Source organism: Cinclus cinclus, chromosome 1, assembly GCF_963662255.1.
Source record: "Cinclus cinclus chromosome 1, bCinCin1.1, whole genome shotgun sequence".
NCBI lineage: Eukaryota > Metazoa > Chordata > Aves > Passeriformes > Cinclidae > Cinclus > Cinclus cinclus.
In genome coordinates this window covers 18,482,954-18,500,820 of record NC_085046.1, presented here as the reverse complement: position 1 = coordinate 18,500,820, position 17,867 = coordinate 18,482,954, and the positions used below count along the sequence as shown (strand labels likewise).

The window sequence follows — 17,867 nt, the reverse complement described above, 5'->3', positions numbered from 1 at the left end:
AGAGATTTGAAGGAGGCTAACACATTAATTCTGCAGAAGTTCACATCCTGCCCAAGCATAAACAGCAGCATAAATGGAACATAATTGTTGTTAGCCAAGAATTTAGTAAGAGATTTAAAGAAGGCCCATCACAGGCTAATCAAAAACAAGAATCTTGACACTTTGGCCACAAGTAAGGCAGGTTAGGTGTGATGAGGGTACAATGTTAAAGAGGCATAAAGAGCAAAAAAGCAACTTGACTGTTACAACAGCTAAGCTTTTAGCAGGCGTTTAAGGATGATGTGCTAAACATCATTTTCTGCTGAAGTTAAGACTGTTAGAAGAATTTGGCAGGAGTCATGAGGGGATATGTCTCAAGGAGGTTACAGGCAGTCCACCCCTGGTACCCACTGCATATTTGAGGTTGGTTTCCCATGAGCTGGCTGAGACAGCCTAACACTTCTGCTACCCCTTCCTTCCTCTCAGCTAGATTATTTTTCTGCTGGCTTGGTGAGCTCATCCAGGGATCAGACCAAACAGTGCAAGAACAGAGGAAGGACCAAGTACCCAAGGCCACAGACAGCAGAAAGCAACTAACAGCTAGATAAACTCAGTTGTTGCAAGGTATGTCCCCCTAAGCACCTCTTTTGTGCAAGATGCCTCTGAATTCAAATCACAAAAGAGCTGAGCCTCTCACAGCTGCTTCCCTTCAGGTGTCCCAGCATCCAGCTCCAAATGAAGCACCCCATGAGCTCATATGTGGCAGACACTGCTCAGCTACTTGCAAACTTTTGCATCCTAGGTCTCCATAATACTTGTTAAAAGTCATAGTGGAAGTTTAGAGAATATTAAGCCTAATGTGTTCAGCAAGAGCTGTTTACTTGACAGTAAAAACATGTATGAGAGAACTTAAAAGACTTCAATAGGTGTGCAAGGATTGCCCAGAGGTTGATGAGGCACAGAACTCTGCAGCAACCCCATGGTACTGAGAAAGGAGATGGTCCCTAAAGAATAAAGTAAAAAAGCAGTCACAGAAGTAGAGAAAACAAACAGAAGAGTACAGGAATGCTAGGCAGATACAAAACTAGAAGAACTTCAGTAATAATTTTTGCAGTGCAGAACTGATTGCCAAGAATGCTCCTGTCCCCAAATGGGAGGAAAATTTAAAAAAAAAAAAATCCCAAAGGTTCATGCAAAAAAAAAAAAAGTTTAAAACTGGGTAAATTTTTTTTTTTGCCAACCATATAAAAATATCTATAATTTTCAGTTATTATTACTGGTTTTTTGACTCTTCAAAATTAAATATATTTCAACACAAAGCTGGATTATTTGTTTTAAAAATGTCGAGCTTTAACCTTAAAAATCTCAGACTGAAAAATGTGGTTCTTATGGCATTGAGACATTATTCACATGTAACCCATGCCTATATAAAAGTTTGCCTTTTAAACTACTAATATAGTAGTTGTAGTTGTAGTACAATGTTCTGATGAACATTGAAAAATTCCCTGCCATTTGAAAAGTTGAATTGCTCAGCATTAACTTTTCAAATAGGCTAGAAAATTAAAAAATACATTCTAAAGTGGTTATGACTCTTATCTATTACAGAGGCTTTTTCTAATCAGAAAGAGTAGCAGCACCCAGTCAAATTTACTGGGAATAGTTCAGACTGTGCAAGGAATATAAAAAGCACTAACCTGAAGACTGAAGATGGTGAGACCTGATACAGAAAAATGCTGTTTTAAGAATAGTAGAAAACGCCATGGTAAGGCATCTTGGCATTTTTTCTTGTAAAAGTAACTTTCTCTTCATTTCTTTTGGTTTTTTCCCCCCTTTTCCTTGCCCTTTACTGCTCAGTTAGCTGCTTTCATGGATGTCTGAGCTACCAGGCTGGCTGGTCTCAGTTGTTCTGTCAGAAGCAGCAGTTTGTCTGCATGCTATCCATTACAGGAGTCAGTAACACTTAGTAAATTGGAATATCAAACCCAGATATAATTAGGTTGTTGAAGTAACAACCTGAAAGTATGGCCTAATTCACAGAGGGTGTTAATAAATATCTGCCATGCTCACTGACCTCATTAGAATTGAAGCTCTGAACTACTTGGATTCAATGGCAGAATCAGAATGTTAGAGCTTAGGAAGTTTCCATAACCTAAATTTTAAAGATATAGGAAATAAACTACATAATTTTGAATAGCTGTATAATATTTGAAATAATCTTCAAATACTTAAAGAAATGATGGAGAGGAGGCCAACAAAATTACTGATCTTTTAAATTAAAGATTTAAATTTAAATCTGTTTAAAATACCATTAATTATTCATTATGCAAAAAAATCAAAACATCTCTACTCTCATGACTACTTACTGACATACTACAGTTTATAAAACAATGGATTTTAAACTTAACTTCATTACTGTCACAATTAGATAAAGATTGCCTAAAGAATCATTATTTTAGAACACATTTTATCAGCTAGAAATAATTAAGACTAACTATACTGTATCCACCATGGAAGCTGAAGTAGATTATTATGGGAAATGCAGAATCATGCAATTATAACTCTTGAAAGCAATTTCAACATAAGAAATTAAAATCTGATTTAGAATGAAATTGCACCAGAAGATCTTACATTGCTGTTGAACATACATCAGAGAAAATGAAGACATTTTGAAAGGAACAAGAAAAGGAACATCTAGTGTGCTCATATGGCACTGGAATCCTGTGTTTTATTTGAGGTTTCCTTTTAGGCAGAGACTATCTCATATTTCCAAAGTTCTTTATTTGTATGAACAAGCAGTATCACTAATAATAGTTATGGCCATCTTTCTTTTATAAGTCCATCATAAATCCAATAGCAGATGAAGTGGGAATTTGAGAAACACTATCTAGGACAGTGGAAGAACAGTTGGCAAACTGTCTCACTAGTTCATCATGGTCTATGTGTCTGGTAATTCAGACCTTAATTCTTCACATTTTGAGGAATGGTGGATCCATCAATTCCATTATATTCTTTTTCATGGCAAATCATTTTCCAAGGTCCATTCTGGCCTCTTGGAGGGCTCTAAATTTCTGTATTTCAAAAGTCAGTCTCTCCTGGACAACTTTTTTTTCCAAAAAAAAAAAAAAGAGTATGGCTTTCATTCCTCTTCACAGTAACTGCAAAATAGCAATATATTTTAGAAAAGCCCAGGCTAGCACAGTCTCCAGAAGCCTTGTCTGCAAGAAGTTATATCACAGTCAAGAGAAAAATGAAAGGAACCCAGGATGTCCTATTTTCTGCAGTCAACATTAAAAGAAAGAGGAGAGTCAACAGAACATCTCCATCTCCATTAAAAGGCAATAACACAGGAAGTATTTTGGCCAGAAAGTGATTGTGGATACTGCTTAGAGCATCATTTTTATTGAAGTACAGGGATTGGAAGATACTGAGTAATAGGTCAAAAGCTTTTGTGATCATTAACACACTACTGTCATAGTAAACCATCACAGACTAGTAAAGTATTAACAACACATAATTTGGTGCTCTGGCAACAGGAGAGGAGAAGAAGCCAAATCCCAAACAACCCATAGAGTCCCTGCCTGTGTCTGACTTGAGCAGTGAGGTGCTAAGTGGCAACACTCAAAGCTTGCAAAAAGCAAAAGCCAGTCTTGTTCTGGCACAGCAGACAATTCTGATGTTCTGAAAATGAAATCAGCTTCCCCAGACTGCTTTTGGAATGGCCATTTTGGACTGCAAGACCATAAATTCTCAAAAGAATTGATTTGATAAATGCAATTGCATAGTAGCCCCTTCAAAAAAAAAAAAAAAAGAAAAAGCTTTATCAAATGAAAGTAAAGGTGTTTATTATAAAATAGGGCATTAAATGATCTCCCAGGAAATTCAGTAAAATATTTCAAAGCATTATCAGCCTTTAAAAATACAGGAAAAGTCTCTTTGTAGTGTTTATTCATAGTCATGTTTTTGTCGGTTTTGCTAAAAAAAAATCAGAGTAAAATGAAAGTGAACAAAATACAAAATTATAACTTAGAATTAATTATATTAATTATCTTCAATCCAACTTCTTTAACAGTTGTTTTGGGGATTTTAAAAATTGTATGACTTCTATATCTGACATTTAGGACTTTATTGCCGGCTACAACCATCTACTTCACTTAAAATTTATTTCACCTAAAATACAAACCATTTATCTCCTTCCAGATTTCACTGACAAACTTTTCTACAGTACTGTAAGAGAGAAAACTACTTGAACTATTTGGCTTCTAACCCTAACACTGGAGTCCTATTTGTTCCCAGTTTTGAATCCAAAAATGTAGTTTTGGGGTTATTATGATGAACACAGAATATTCTAAACCAGTTAAATGTGCCAACAAAAAATCTGGTTTGTTATTCAACTGAAAAAAAACCAAACTTTTCTAGATGTTTAATTCACTCATTTTCCTCACAAATCAAATACATTAAATACTCTATTGCAACCCGAGAAAAAAAAATTACTAACAGGGACTATATAAACTATATTGTGTCATAGGAATTGTTCTAGCAATTCAAATATAAAAGATCATTTTTTTCAGACACCACTACGAATACGAGTTTGGCATTTTCTTCAGTGGTAGCTGTACAGCCCAGAGTTCAGCCTGTGTGTCTATTAACAGCTGCCATGCCCCAGTACTCACACACACACCCTTTCTCCCACTGGTTCTATGCCTGGAACACAACCAAAGCACAGGGCATCCTGCTCAGAGTATGAATAGCAGACAGGATTTGGTGTTACAAACAAACCTTACTGACACCTGCCCAGCATTCAACCGAAGTTGCAGCATGTCTCAGCTGAGACAACAGTACACTCTGCCTTTTCTCTCTTCTCACAACAAAACACATTTTTGTATTTATGAAGGCACAAAATGTCTTAAAGTCAGCCCAAGGCATCCTCAGTCCTAGTGTGTACCACACTTCCATGGTGTACCACAGGAAGCTGCAATTCCTACTTAAATTGTGAATAGGCATAGCTTTGCTCTAGGCTTCCTCACAAAAGGAAAGATTTAGTAAAATGAAGGTTGACATGTTACACTACCCACATGCCTTCAATTATAATTCAAATTCTCTTACATTTACTGAACATTTACTGGTGTCCTTGTGCATTAGAGAGAGAAGCCTGCATGCTCTTCTCACAGAAGCTCTGCTTTGATTTCTGTGCATCAATTTATTTGCATAGTGGGTATAACCAGTCTGAAAAATGGTGGAAGGGTAGCATTAACCAGGATCATGTATGTCACTGCACACAATTTTACTAATTATATTTACTGTGTACTGGATATAAAAATCTCTGCAGTGTATCAAAAGCTGCTCTAGGGGACCACACTGAAAAACTGAAACAACTCCTTGCCAAGGGAGTCATTAACACTTCCAATGGCTGAGTCACATGGAAACTTCCTTTCCACTTTCTGCTCACCAAGTGTTTAATGAAAAAAGGAACATCAAACTCAGACAGCCAGCAGAAGAAACAGAAGGATCCCCTGAACTGCTGCTACACTACAGAAATAAAAAATGGGATCTCTTCTGGACTTTCCTCCACCTGGATGTGTGGGGATTGTCTTTGGATGCTGCCAGATACCAAGAGTGCAGGAGAGAAGCATGGGAATCAAAGACAGGCATAAGGAATCTAAGAAAAATATTTTTGAAGTATGAAAGGTAAAGCTCTCCCTGGAACATTACCTCATCCTCAGTGAACACACACTGAATGAAAATGTGCTTTCAGATTAATCAATGATTTATATCTCAATGTATTACAACCAGCATGGAATATTTAGCTTTATTCCCAACACCCTAAATCAGATCTTAATCAAAATTTAACTAAGCAATCACTTGAAGAACTGTATGAATTTTCAAGCTTTATGTTAAAAAATCAGGTTTTACAGACAGCTAATACCTCTTTGTGGTGGAAAAGAATGAAGTATAATTTTCTGCACTAATTTCTCTTATGTTCTGCATTAACAAAGCACTCATCAGAGGACACAAAGTCCAATAGCCCAGAGTAGGACAGAAAATTGATAATGCACAAGATAGTGAATAAAGGTAGTCCCCATTGCCTTTCTAGATTCTTGTACTTACATGGCTTAAAAGGCTGAAATGGATTATTCAGAGACAAAATTATATATTAAGCAGTCAGAAATCCTCTAAATCATGTAAACACATAGAAATTAGCATATGTGTGGGGAACATACTCAACCTGCTTCTAACAGACATCTGAACTCTTGCAACTAACTTTATCTTTACTTTTCCTTCTTATCTCAAATCTAGACCTGAGAAGGTTTTAACACCAGGAAGCCTCCCACTGTATTCAAGAACTCCTCTAAGTGTAATAATGTTATTTGAAATCCCCAAAAAAAATGCCCTTTGAACACTAGGAGTGACTGCAAAAGAGGAGGCAGAAGCTGAAACAGCAAAACACACCTCCTTCAAATGAAAGATGCAATTTTCAGAAAAGATAGAGCTCTTGCCTTGCTGCCTGAAAAACCATGTCCTTTTGGGGTACAATGTGGTTACAGCAAACCTTTACAAAGGAAACCATATAACTTCCGTAAAAAATATATTTGAGAATGAAAGACCAGGATTTGCCAGTTCTGGAGAGCAAGCTCTCTAACAAAAAAAAACCTCTTCCTGCTAAATAATTAATAAGAGAGATTACAAGTATATATATGCACTTCTGTCTGTATAACATACAAGAGAACTAGTTAGTTAAGTTCAAGAATGTCTCAGAAGTTTGTAAGTTATTTATTATTTGACTGCAAGAATTTCTAGTACATTACACACTTAAGAACAGAAAACCACCCGATTACCAAGATGGAAGAACACTTTTACCAAAATGCTGTTGAATGGAAGAATAGTTTTTTCCCACACATTAGCTTTCAGGTTGGCAAACCTGCTGGGGTCTGACATGTTAAAGAAGGAAAACCAAAGTACCATCTAGTCTGAAATACAAAAAAGTTAGAAACGGATGTAAGAGTCTGGTGGCTAAGACAAGTGTCAATGTGACCCTCTCACCAAGAGCAGACAGAGAGTATCATTTTGATGTGTTCAGCTTTCTGTGGTAGGGCAGTCTGCTGACACACTTGAAAGGGGACAAGAAACCCACAAATGCCTATAGTTCTTCCTGTGAACTGTGCAATTCCTGTCCCTCTGAATGCCATGTTTGATTACTGGACTCCAGGGAACACTACAGAAACAGAGTTCAGCTACCCAGCAAAAAAAGAACAATTCTCATCTGACTAACAGGGAAGAAAATACAACTGCTGTGCCATTCTGCTTGACCTCCTCAATGGCAGAGCTTAGCAACTGAATATGAATACAGAGAAGAGTGAAGGATTCCTGCCCTGTACTCCTGACAGCTGCACCTGGACATGGAAGACAAATCTCTCTATTATAACATAAAGAGCAGCCAGATATTATCCCCTTTCTTCTTTGACTTGTCTTTTACTAATTGTGATTTTCCCAACATCAAAACCAGAGGGGTTTTTGTTAGAATTCATGGGAAGGACAGAGCAAAGAGGGAACAATTTCTGGTTTTCTTTCCTCGTCTTCTTTCAGCTCTTGGCATAGGAGAAGAGTTATGACCACTACCCCAATGGAAGGAGACTACTTGGCCTGCATACTGGGAAATGTCTGCAATTCCAGCATGTGAAATAAAGAGGGATTTTCTCCACTTTATCTGAGTGGTTTGTAATGTTCTGACCAGACTGCTGCAGAAGCAGCAAAGTTCCTTGTTTTAAGATTTTCTGTGGTATATATGTGTGGGTGCCAAAGCCTCAGGCAAATCCTACAAATGATTTTACATACAGAGTTACAGATATTGGTGTGTGCTATGGGGAGACAAGGAGACACCCTTGAAATTCATGTTTAAAATGTCAGTGTTGGACTGAGGAATAAAAGGCCTCTCCTTGAGCTGGTACACAGAACAAGGCTGCTTCCAGTGACACACAATTCACAAAGTCTGTGTTTGCTCTTTGCAGGGCTGTGTTCACACAGTAGTTCAAACAGCAGTTCCAGTTCTGGCCTACAACGTGTTCCTGCCTCAGTGAGGAGAGGAGGAAGGTAACCCCTGGAGTCTGAAGGAAGGGAGGGGAGCAGACTCAGCTGCTCTGGAGCCTTTCCTCTTCAGAAGGTTCATATCACACAATGAGGACATGCCACTGGGGAGAGAGATGAAAGCGCTTACTGTTTCTCATTGATTAAACTTTCACTCCAAGCTAGATGAAGGCTTCAAAACTTTAAGAAAGAGACTGCAGCACTGTGTTTTCTTCAGTCTTCATAGACTTTGGAGTCAAATTGACAACAATACCCATTTGCTGTATTTATTCCTCAGAGGCTGTTTACAACAATTTTTTCTAGATTGCTTTTCTGTTATGTAATATCAATGAAGTATCTAATAACAATTTTAAGTTTTCTCATAACAATCTACAAGCTATTTTTAAAGCTGATAAAAAAGAAGTGGAATTTCATGGTTTCTTGAAATCTGTGTATTTGGATTGCCAGTGTGAGTAAAAGAAGATAAATAACCAGGCAAAGAGAGACTTGAGTGCTGCTGGCAGACTGGTTTCATTAAACTAAAGAAAGGAAGACCTTAAAACTCATTTCAAGGCTTCTTTATGCTAACTCTCACTACTTGTCTGGTGGCAGCAAGTGAACTGAGTCTGAAGAACTTGGGCTGAAGGAGACAGGTGAAAATAGCACACCTGCAGCCAACTAGTAACATGCTGGCTCCAACCAAAGACATGAAATTTTGGCACATGTTTAAATCACAACAAAAGGCCCTTGAAAATTCTGTCCTAATATCCACTAAGGTTTCCTACATAACATGGTTTTGGGAGTACAGCAAAATTGATTTCCATCTCCTACAGACTAATTTCTATGTATCTTTTAAGATAATATGATGATGTCATAGAAAATAACCAAGAAACCATGTTTTTTCCCCACCAAAGTAACAATATATCCATAACTGAAAATGAATTGATACTCATCTCTTATTTTTCTCCACTTACAGACTACACACAATTTAAAATTAAAAAAAAAACAGTCACTTCCTTACACTGAAAAGCCTGAACCTATGGTAAGGAAAAATTTATGCATCATGTCTATTTGCTGATACATGCCGACACAAAGGTGTGCACACAAACTACACATTAAGAGGAAATGAAAGTAAAAAAAAAAAAAAGAAAGAAAGAAGAAAGGAAAAGGTCAAATGCAAAAGAGGAGAAAAGCAACCCTGAAGGTTTCAACTAGAAACTGTCCAAAAGAGTGCCAGATTGGCAGAGGTGTTGAGCCATGAGAACCAAATCATTCTCTCCTGGACCCTAAATGCAAACTGACAGGGTGGAACTTTATTTGAAGAGGAGGAAGGGGAGCAAGAAAGTGAGTGTGGAAAGAACTGGGAGAAAACCACTGTACAATGCTGCATGGAGAATCAGGACATACAAAAAAGACTCTATAAAGTATCTAAATAAGGCCAAAACACATCAGTTGAGATATTTTTCAGACAGAATGCTGTCAAGAGAGACCTGAACTTCAGAACTTTGCTCATTTTTCCAAGTGCTCTGTGGAGAAAAAAAAAATGGTCTGCCTTTATAAACAAAAATAAATCTGTCATCCATATATCTCAACCTCTCCTTCTGAAAAAAAAAATCTGAAAAACCTTCCCAAAAGTAAAGGGTTCCATGCCTGAGAAGTGGCAACATCACTGTTAAAAGCAGGACTGAAAGAGATAAATCATTAGTTTCTTTTCCTTTTTAGCCAGGTTGGAAATAATTACTCACTACCAGTGAGGATTTTGCAAAAATGTGGCACCCAGTGTTTCACTTAAGTCCTACAGAATGGCTTGCAGGTACAAAGATAAACTTTGTTAGGCAATAACTAATTACAAAGTATTTAGGCAGACTGAGAAGCTCTAGTGCAACACCTCCTGTTCAGAGTGGCAAAAATCCTCAAATATACTGTGAAGCAATAAAGTCAACCCTGCAAAACAATCACAGAAGGAAGTTGTAAAAAAAGAGACATGAATTTGAAAAATAATTTCAAAAATATTATTGAAATGAAAGCACATGTCTTGCCCCAGCTTGCTGGAAAGTATTAACCTTGTTTCCTATTCAATTTTACCTGCATTACTCTAAAGGGGAGAACGGGGAATTTTCTGGACTTACATCATGCAAAAATCTATTGATTTTGTAGAGAAAGATTGCTGAGAAGGACACATGGTTCAGCTCAACATCATCATCTAAAATAACAGTCAGGGAACAAAATAGAAAGAAGCAATTCTAATGAATAATGTTAGTAGCTTCTCTGTGATGTTATTACTGAAATTCCCCAATAGAAGAGAGAGTTATTTAGACCTGAATAAGCCTTTAACATCTGGTATTAAGTCAGGGACCCAGCTAAAGACTGGGAAGAGTTAGTTCAGGAATAATTCCATCAGCTGTGGCAGGCGAAGATTTGAATCATGTGTCAACTATCAGAAAAGGTATCTAAAATAAAGTAGCAATTGATGAATGTAGAAATATGTGAAAGATGATAAGTCCAAAGACACAGAGATTGTAAGATTGATTACAGGTCTTCAACTGTCTTTCATGTTGGCACACCATCAGATAGAACAATTGCCAATGAGCAAAACAAACTCTGCTGATCTAAAAGTACAAACTCCACAAGAAACAGCCATGGAATCTCACCATGATGCCAAAGAACCAATAGATTTGGTTCTCATTTGTGGTGTAAGAGACACTGTATAAAGGTTATGGGCACACTTGTCCTGTGGCTATGTGTGAAATGACCTTTTGGATGGGATGAGAAAGATTGGTATTTCTGGCCACAGATGCTATCTTCTGCTGGCTCTGAGTGTGTTTCTTGTATATCATTAGGATTATGTTCAGTTATTTAGCTGTGCCACTCATTTCTTCCCTGCAATGGGAACTGTCTACAGATGCTCAAATGCTGGCTAGCCAGCTGGGTTAAAACAGAAACAACCTCTTGCTAAAATATGCTGATCTTGGGAAGGATCTATTCAAGACATCACCACAAGAATAGATTCAAATAGAGCCAAAAAAAGCAAGCTTATTAATGCCAGAACAACCAGGAAAATAAAGCCCATTTCCCATTCTCAATATGGCAAGTAGTAAAAAATATCTGATAAAAATCAAATCTAGCTGACAAACCAATGTTGAAATGGCTTGGAATACTGCCAAAGAAAAGATCAGAACAACTATAGACAGTGGGCACTGGACTGTGAAGCCCATTTTGCATCATCCCACGAAGAGAAAAAAAAAATGTGCATTATTGATATAATCTATTAAAAGAGTTGAGAGTATAGTTGAAATACCAAATAAAGATAGTCAGACATGATAAAAGGCAGTACATTTCTGTCAAAGATATGTTTCTTTCTTTGTTCAGAGTAAGCACTTCAGTCTGAACACCTCTCCCCCACCAATTTTTAATCAGAGCTGCTTGTATGTATTTACACAGAACCCAAAAAACACAGACTCCATAAGCAACAACCATCACAGTAACCTATTACTCCAGTGAATGGGAGAACATAAACAAGTGCAGTCTACAATCAAGATGCCTTAAAATCTTCTAAAAGCATGGGTAATTAATTGTTTTGTAGGCAACTAAATGGTTTCTTACAAGAAAAAAAAATAACCCTTTGGATAACCTCTCCAATGCACCATTTTTTCACAACTGAAAAGCAGAAATCACTATTTTTAAAAGTTATCTATTTAGAATGCAATGATTCAGAATATTTTCATCAGTCAAGTCTAGTGCATACTGTAATGCCACTAGGATGACTAGACACTAATTCATCATTTTCCTGAATTTTCTTCTAATCAACAGCATCAAATAGGTACACGATGTGGGTTTGTACCTGAGAAAGCAGGTTTGTCAAAGTATGTTAATATTAATCAATGCTAAACCATAACAGACTATATAAACTAACCAGCTGAATGTTAGCCCTCAAACCACTGAGAGGATGAGAAAATTTAGTTATGTAAGAAAGAGAAAACATGACAAAATTCCTTGGGTTTTTTTTAAAAGATAAGAACCCAGAGCCAAAAAAACCTGCATAGCTGAATATGGGAAAAAGTACTTTAGCCACTAAATTACTATCATATACTTGATTTACCCACTGAAAAGTCCAAGGTAAATATGGGGTTTTTTTCAGGTGAAAGGTGTATTTCATTCAGTTACATTGTTATTCAAGAGAAAAAACCAGATTCATGTACGTTTTCCAGAAACACCACACACCTTCTTTAAAGCACTGTAAATAGGAGTTAACAGGGCTTTGGATTATAGCATTACCAAAATTGTGAAAGAGAATTCACAATAGAATGATAAAGCACACAGACCATAAACTGTGCAGTCTTGCTTTGCTTTCTCAGTCAATCAGGCAATAGCTTACAAATAGCTTTCTGCTTGTGACTACACAAGGATATGGAGTTAGTACAGGCCAGTGAAGTCTCACACTGCAACAGTGCTGTTAGTGGAAAAGGTGGGAATAAATGGTACCTCCTTCATCAGATGGCCTTGTTATCTCACTGCAGTAAGAAAAGGTAGGGTTTGTGTCAGAGCCATCTGATTTATAATCTCCCAGACTGGTAGAATGTAAATACTGCTTACTGTAACGGCTTGCTCTTTCTACAAAGGTAGAAAGAAATAAAGAATATCATAGTAAATAGATGGCAGAAGTGCAAAGACAAGCAACAACATAAACCTCCCAGCCACTGTTAACATTGCTATTCATACACTGATGGCATTAAAATCAGAGAAAAGTAAATTCTTTGAACCATTAGTTCCAAAGCTTGCTTCAAAATCTAATACAACTAAGTTTGTTCTTTACTTTAAAAGAATAACAGAAATGGAAGGTTGTATTGAGATGCCAGAAAGAGAAGGGATAACGATGAAGAATATAAAAATTTCCAGTGGAAAATTAAATTATTCCTTCATCCGAGCATGCATGTGGAAATACAGCTATTTGCTGTTCAAAAGAATATTTAAAGTTCCAAAGTAGCAAAGGAAATGCATGTGAAAAATTAAATATTCAAAATAAACACTCCTATGCAGGAAAAGAATCAATAAGCTTGTAAAGCCAAAACCTGCTCCCTGTTATTACATTACTTTCTCTCCTTTTCCACCTATCCTAAAATTATGAGAGTCTTGGAGTTGTAAATAGTAGAACAAAGCATAAACTCGTGTGCCATATAGGCCAAATGTGCATGGAAAAGAAATCAATTTCATAAATAGGTCACTTTCTATAAGTCTGAAATTTTATAAGGTCCAACTATTTGAAAATTCTACTTATTGTAAGGACAAAGTAGGTCAATGTTTTTTAAATGGTTACTTATAAGGGGCATGAATAAGTTGTTTAAGATGAGATTTAATTCACTATTTCTTATCTCCATATGTGATTATGGCTGAAGTTCCTATAAAACACTGCTTTTAAACTACAACAGTTGTAAGTATATATGAAAGCATGCTTATAAAACATATGGCTGACATATTGACCTGAAAATTTACAGTATTAACTTAGTTTCGCAAACATGAAAAGTTGAACTGGGGAAAAGTCAGGATATAAGCAATACCAGAAAGCATATGCAGACTTCTAGATTGAATATTGTCCTCCAGAGGATCAATGTCGAAGATGGAGCCAGGATCTGTGCGCCAAACTTTAAGATCTTTTTCCAAAGCATAGAAATTATAAGACAGACAAACAACAAAGGAAGTAAAAGCATGAAAGGAATGAGCTTTAGCAATCAGCAATCAATTTCCTTTATCTAGAAATTAGCCAATATATCTAGATATTCACCCCAAGAGATCAGAAAGGTTAATTTCCTGCTTAAAAGAACTTAGTGTATCCATTTTAAGTGCTGACATTATTTTAAGGAGACTTTTGCTCCCAATTTTTTTGCATTTTTCTAAACATGACCATAGTATGTTAAGTCTAAATAAATGAAAACCAGTTAAGTATCACATATTAGACTCTCTTCCAGTAGCAGAACCAAAATCATCAGAGCTATAAAATTATTTCCCCAGTTCATCAGCAGCACCCTTATGTGTGGAGATGCTGCAGTGTATATCCCTATAGCTGACAGATGGCAGCATACAGCTCCACAGCTGACAGAGACACTGCAGACTCTCCTTTGCCTACAGCAGAAGTCATGTCAGCATAAGAAGAAGAATCAGGGCCATAGCTCATCCAAAATAAATTTCTACTAATTGCTTAATTCACATAAATGTAAAAGTATCTATCTTTCTTAATTAATATTTTAAAAATGAGCTAAGGTGACAAATTCAGCTGTAGAAATCTGCATTGTACACATCTACCATAGGATAAAATGATTCCCACACCTGAATTTAACAAGTAATTCCCTGTGCCAGCGAGTGCCCAGGTGGCCAAGAGGCCAATGGCATCCTGGCCTGGATCAGCAACAGCGTGGCCAGCAGGACCAGGGCAGTGACCATCCCCCTGGACTCAGCACTGCTGAGGCCACACCTCAAATCCTGTGTTCAGTTCTGGGCCCCTCAATTCCAAAAGGACACTGAGGTGCAAAAGAGAGTCCAGAGAAGGGCAACGGAGCTGGGAAAGGGTTTGGAGAAAAGTAGGCTTGAGGGGGACCTTATCACTCTCTACAAACACCCAAAAGGAGGCTGTAGTGGGAATAGATCTCTTTTCCCAGGTAACAAGTGACAGGATGTGAGTAAATGTTCCCAAGTGTGCCAGGGGAGGTTTATATATTGGACATTAGGAAAAGATTCTTCACTGAAAGGGTTGTCAAGCACTGAACAGGCTGCCCAGGGAAGTGGCTGAGTTAACATCCCTGGATATATTTACAAGATGTGTTGACATGATGCTTGAGGGCATGGTTTTGTGGTGGGATTGATAGTCCTGGGTTAACTGTTGGATTTGATGGTCCTAATGTTCTTCTCCAATATAAATGATTCTATGATATTTTATATGTCTAAAATTAACAATTTTTTTAATCTCTTCAAACCAGTTTCAAATAAAACCTTGGCGTAAAGTATAATCAGTCAAAGCACAAATCTACCACATAATGCATTTTTACTATAGAGTTTCTTCTTGGGCAGACCTGGTTGCAAGATTTACTCCATATACTGGAAGCAGGAAAACAACTGTCTTCCCAACTTTGTTCTTTTGCTGGTTAGAGAGGTACCGAGCTAAATAATGGGTTGGTAAGGTAAAGTAGGACTGTGAGGACCCCAAATACATCATGTTTCAAATGATTAACAGTCTACATGCAATAGAAAGAACAGGCAGAGCTAACAAAATAAGTCCCATAGCTTTAGAATACATTCATTGTATGTACATTATACACTATCTACCACAACTCCCATAAGGTGAGGCACAGTGCTAACTCCTTCCTGCCAAGATAAATTAAAGCCAACACAAAATCTTATGATAAACTATGTGTTAGTCCTCATGGAGATGAATTATACAAATTATGCACCTACATAAAGTATTGACAGGCATGAGAAGGGTAGGGGAATTGGTGAATGCCCAACTTGTCCTGTTTGATCATGCCTTAGTGAGTGAAAATGTAAGTATGGCTTTATGGCAGGACCAGTGCAAGAGTCATTGATTTGGATTGATTTTATCCAACTCTGTAATCTGGAATAACATACATAGAATCAGAATCTTGGCAATATATAAAAAAAATCAGTTTTAATTCCCTGGTAACTTTTGCCAAGGTAAAATATCCTTATATTCATGTGAGAATTGTGGTTCCTCTTTATTAGATCCAAAGTTCACTGACATCAATTTGTCTTGATGGGTTTACAAAGGCTTAGTAGGGTTAAAATTAGTGCCTATTTGCCAGAGCAGTGTCATTTATTTTAGCAACCACGCATTTGAAAAAGTAGCTCTAACTTCACCAATAATACATTAAAAATCAAGCAGAGGGATTCTGACACACTTTTCCTAACTGGCTGAACAATATTCAGCTACACAAAATACTCATGAGAGTCATAAATATGTTTTTCAGTTTGCAATTATTTTTTAGCTGCCAAGGATATTTCATGAGCAGGAGCTCACTGCTTCTTTTTAAACAAATAGATAGTATAATTGGAATTTTATTCCAAAAAAAGCATTAGCTGAAATACCTCAGGTCTGTCATAGCCTTTTTCCTTTAAATAGTTGCACAATTTCTGCTGTTTGGCAGGCATAGGAAATTAAGAATTTCTGTGTGTTTTGATATTGGAGTATGTTTAGGTGATAAATAGTACTAATATTTCAGTTCTTACAGCTCAAGAATCTATCTCAGGGATGCCCTTCATTCCAATCTGCTTGTGCTAGCAAGGCTTCAGCTGCTGAACATGAGATTGCACACATTTTTCTTACACAAGGCTACAGCACACATAAAATGCAGCAGAGAGCAGGAGGTTTGTAGCATACACTAAAGAGCAAATTGCAAACTGAATGTCACACTGCAATTTTACAGAAGCCTTTCTCTTTTTCTTTGGCTGCACCACAACTAAGAAAGTGAGTAGTGGTGGAAGATCATCAGCACCTGCCTCAGGCAGAGCTCTCTGAACACACACTTTTGGGAAACCCCTTCTCATATAAGGCTACTGCAGCTACAGACACATAAAAGATGGCAACAAAAAAGGAAAGAAATATACTTCCTTATGTGGGGGAGATTTATTTGGAAACTTTAAGGAACAGACTGAAAAAGCATCTGCGAGGAATAACAGTTAACCTTGCTTTAGGCAGGTGGATGGCCTATGTGACCCACAAGTTTGTCCATTTCATCTGCAATTTCTCTGGTTTGTGAGAGGCAAACTTAAAGTCAGCCTCACTGTTATCACTACATAGGAAGAATTTTAGAGTGTTGTCTCAGTGTGGTCTTTTTGTACACAGATCTTCTGGGGTTTACATGGCTGCAAAGCACAGAAAAACAGAAATGGGACACACCAAAACAAAAGGAAATGAGAAAAGAAAAATTGTTATTGCTTTCTTTGCTTTAGCAGACTTGCTGACTTTTAAGCAATTTCAAATATCCACTTCAATTTTTAAATAGAGTTCATTACAATAATGCCAAATAATATGTTTATGCAATACCTTGTCTTTAGATATAAATCTAATTTGTATTCTACCCCTTGAACACCCATTCTCATCTTGGACCATCTTTCAGAACATCACTTCTCAGCACCGGTACTTGACTTACCAGAGATCTAATGAGTTAGTGATGAATTACAGCTTGAGATATTGTTAAAGCTGTGTGAAATTGTGAAACATGAGGTAATAGATATGTGCAGTTCTAGAGAAATTCCTGATTGGCAGAAGGGGAGACTTCAAACTGGCCTGCAATATTTAAACATTGAAATATTGCAGAATCAGTTTTAATCATCTTTCTTCTGTGTAAAATTAAGACTGGAGATATTTTGACCTTCCTTACAGAGTCAAAATTAACGTAATAGTAATAGCTATCCATATATTTAAAAAAAAATGATAATATAGCTCCCATTCTTTCCCATTATGACTTCTCTAGAAGTCGGCATGGAACCTGTTGTTTGACCATAAGTTTCATGTCAAGAAAAGAGAGAAAATGAAATCTGGAGAGCACAAACAGGGGTTTTATCTTCCCCACCATGTTTTGAATAACAACAGTACTTAACAGCTTACCAACAATTATTCCAGGTCTTCTGTCCATTTCAACAATATGTGGATGCACACCTTTATATGCTGCATCACTCACAATTTGGGTGTTTTTCCGTACACGCTCTGTTATAGGATCATCTACCACTGGGGTGAAGCCTCTGCCCTTTGTCTTCTCAAAATCTTCATGATATTTTACCTAGGAAAACAAGTAGAATTACATTTTTCCCCAGGTTGCAATTGG

General features: G+C 37.0%; 1 protein-coding gene across 1 annotated transcript in view; it reads right to left on the bottom strand.

The window, feature by feature from the left end:
• Positions 1-17,867, bottom strand: part of NEBL (nebulette) — an 87,807-nt gene that overhangs the window by 11,020 nt on the left and 58,920 nt on the right. Inside the window, 3 exon segments of the mRNA XM_062494437.1 lie at positions 12,520-12,648; positions 13,593-13,685; positions 17,651-17,822. Of these exon segments, the coding sequence (XP_062350421.1) occupies positions 12,520-12,648; positions 13,593-13,685; positions 17,651-17,822 (394 nt within the window).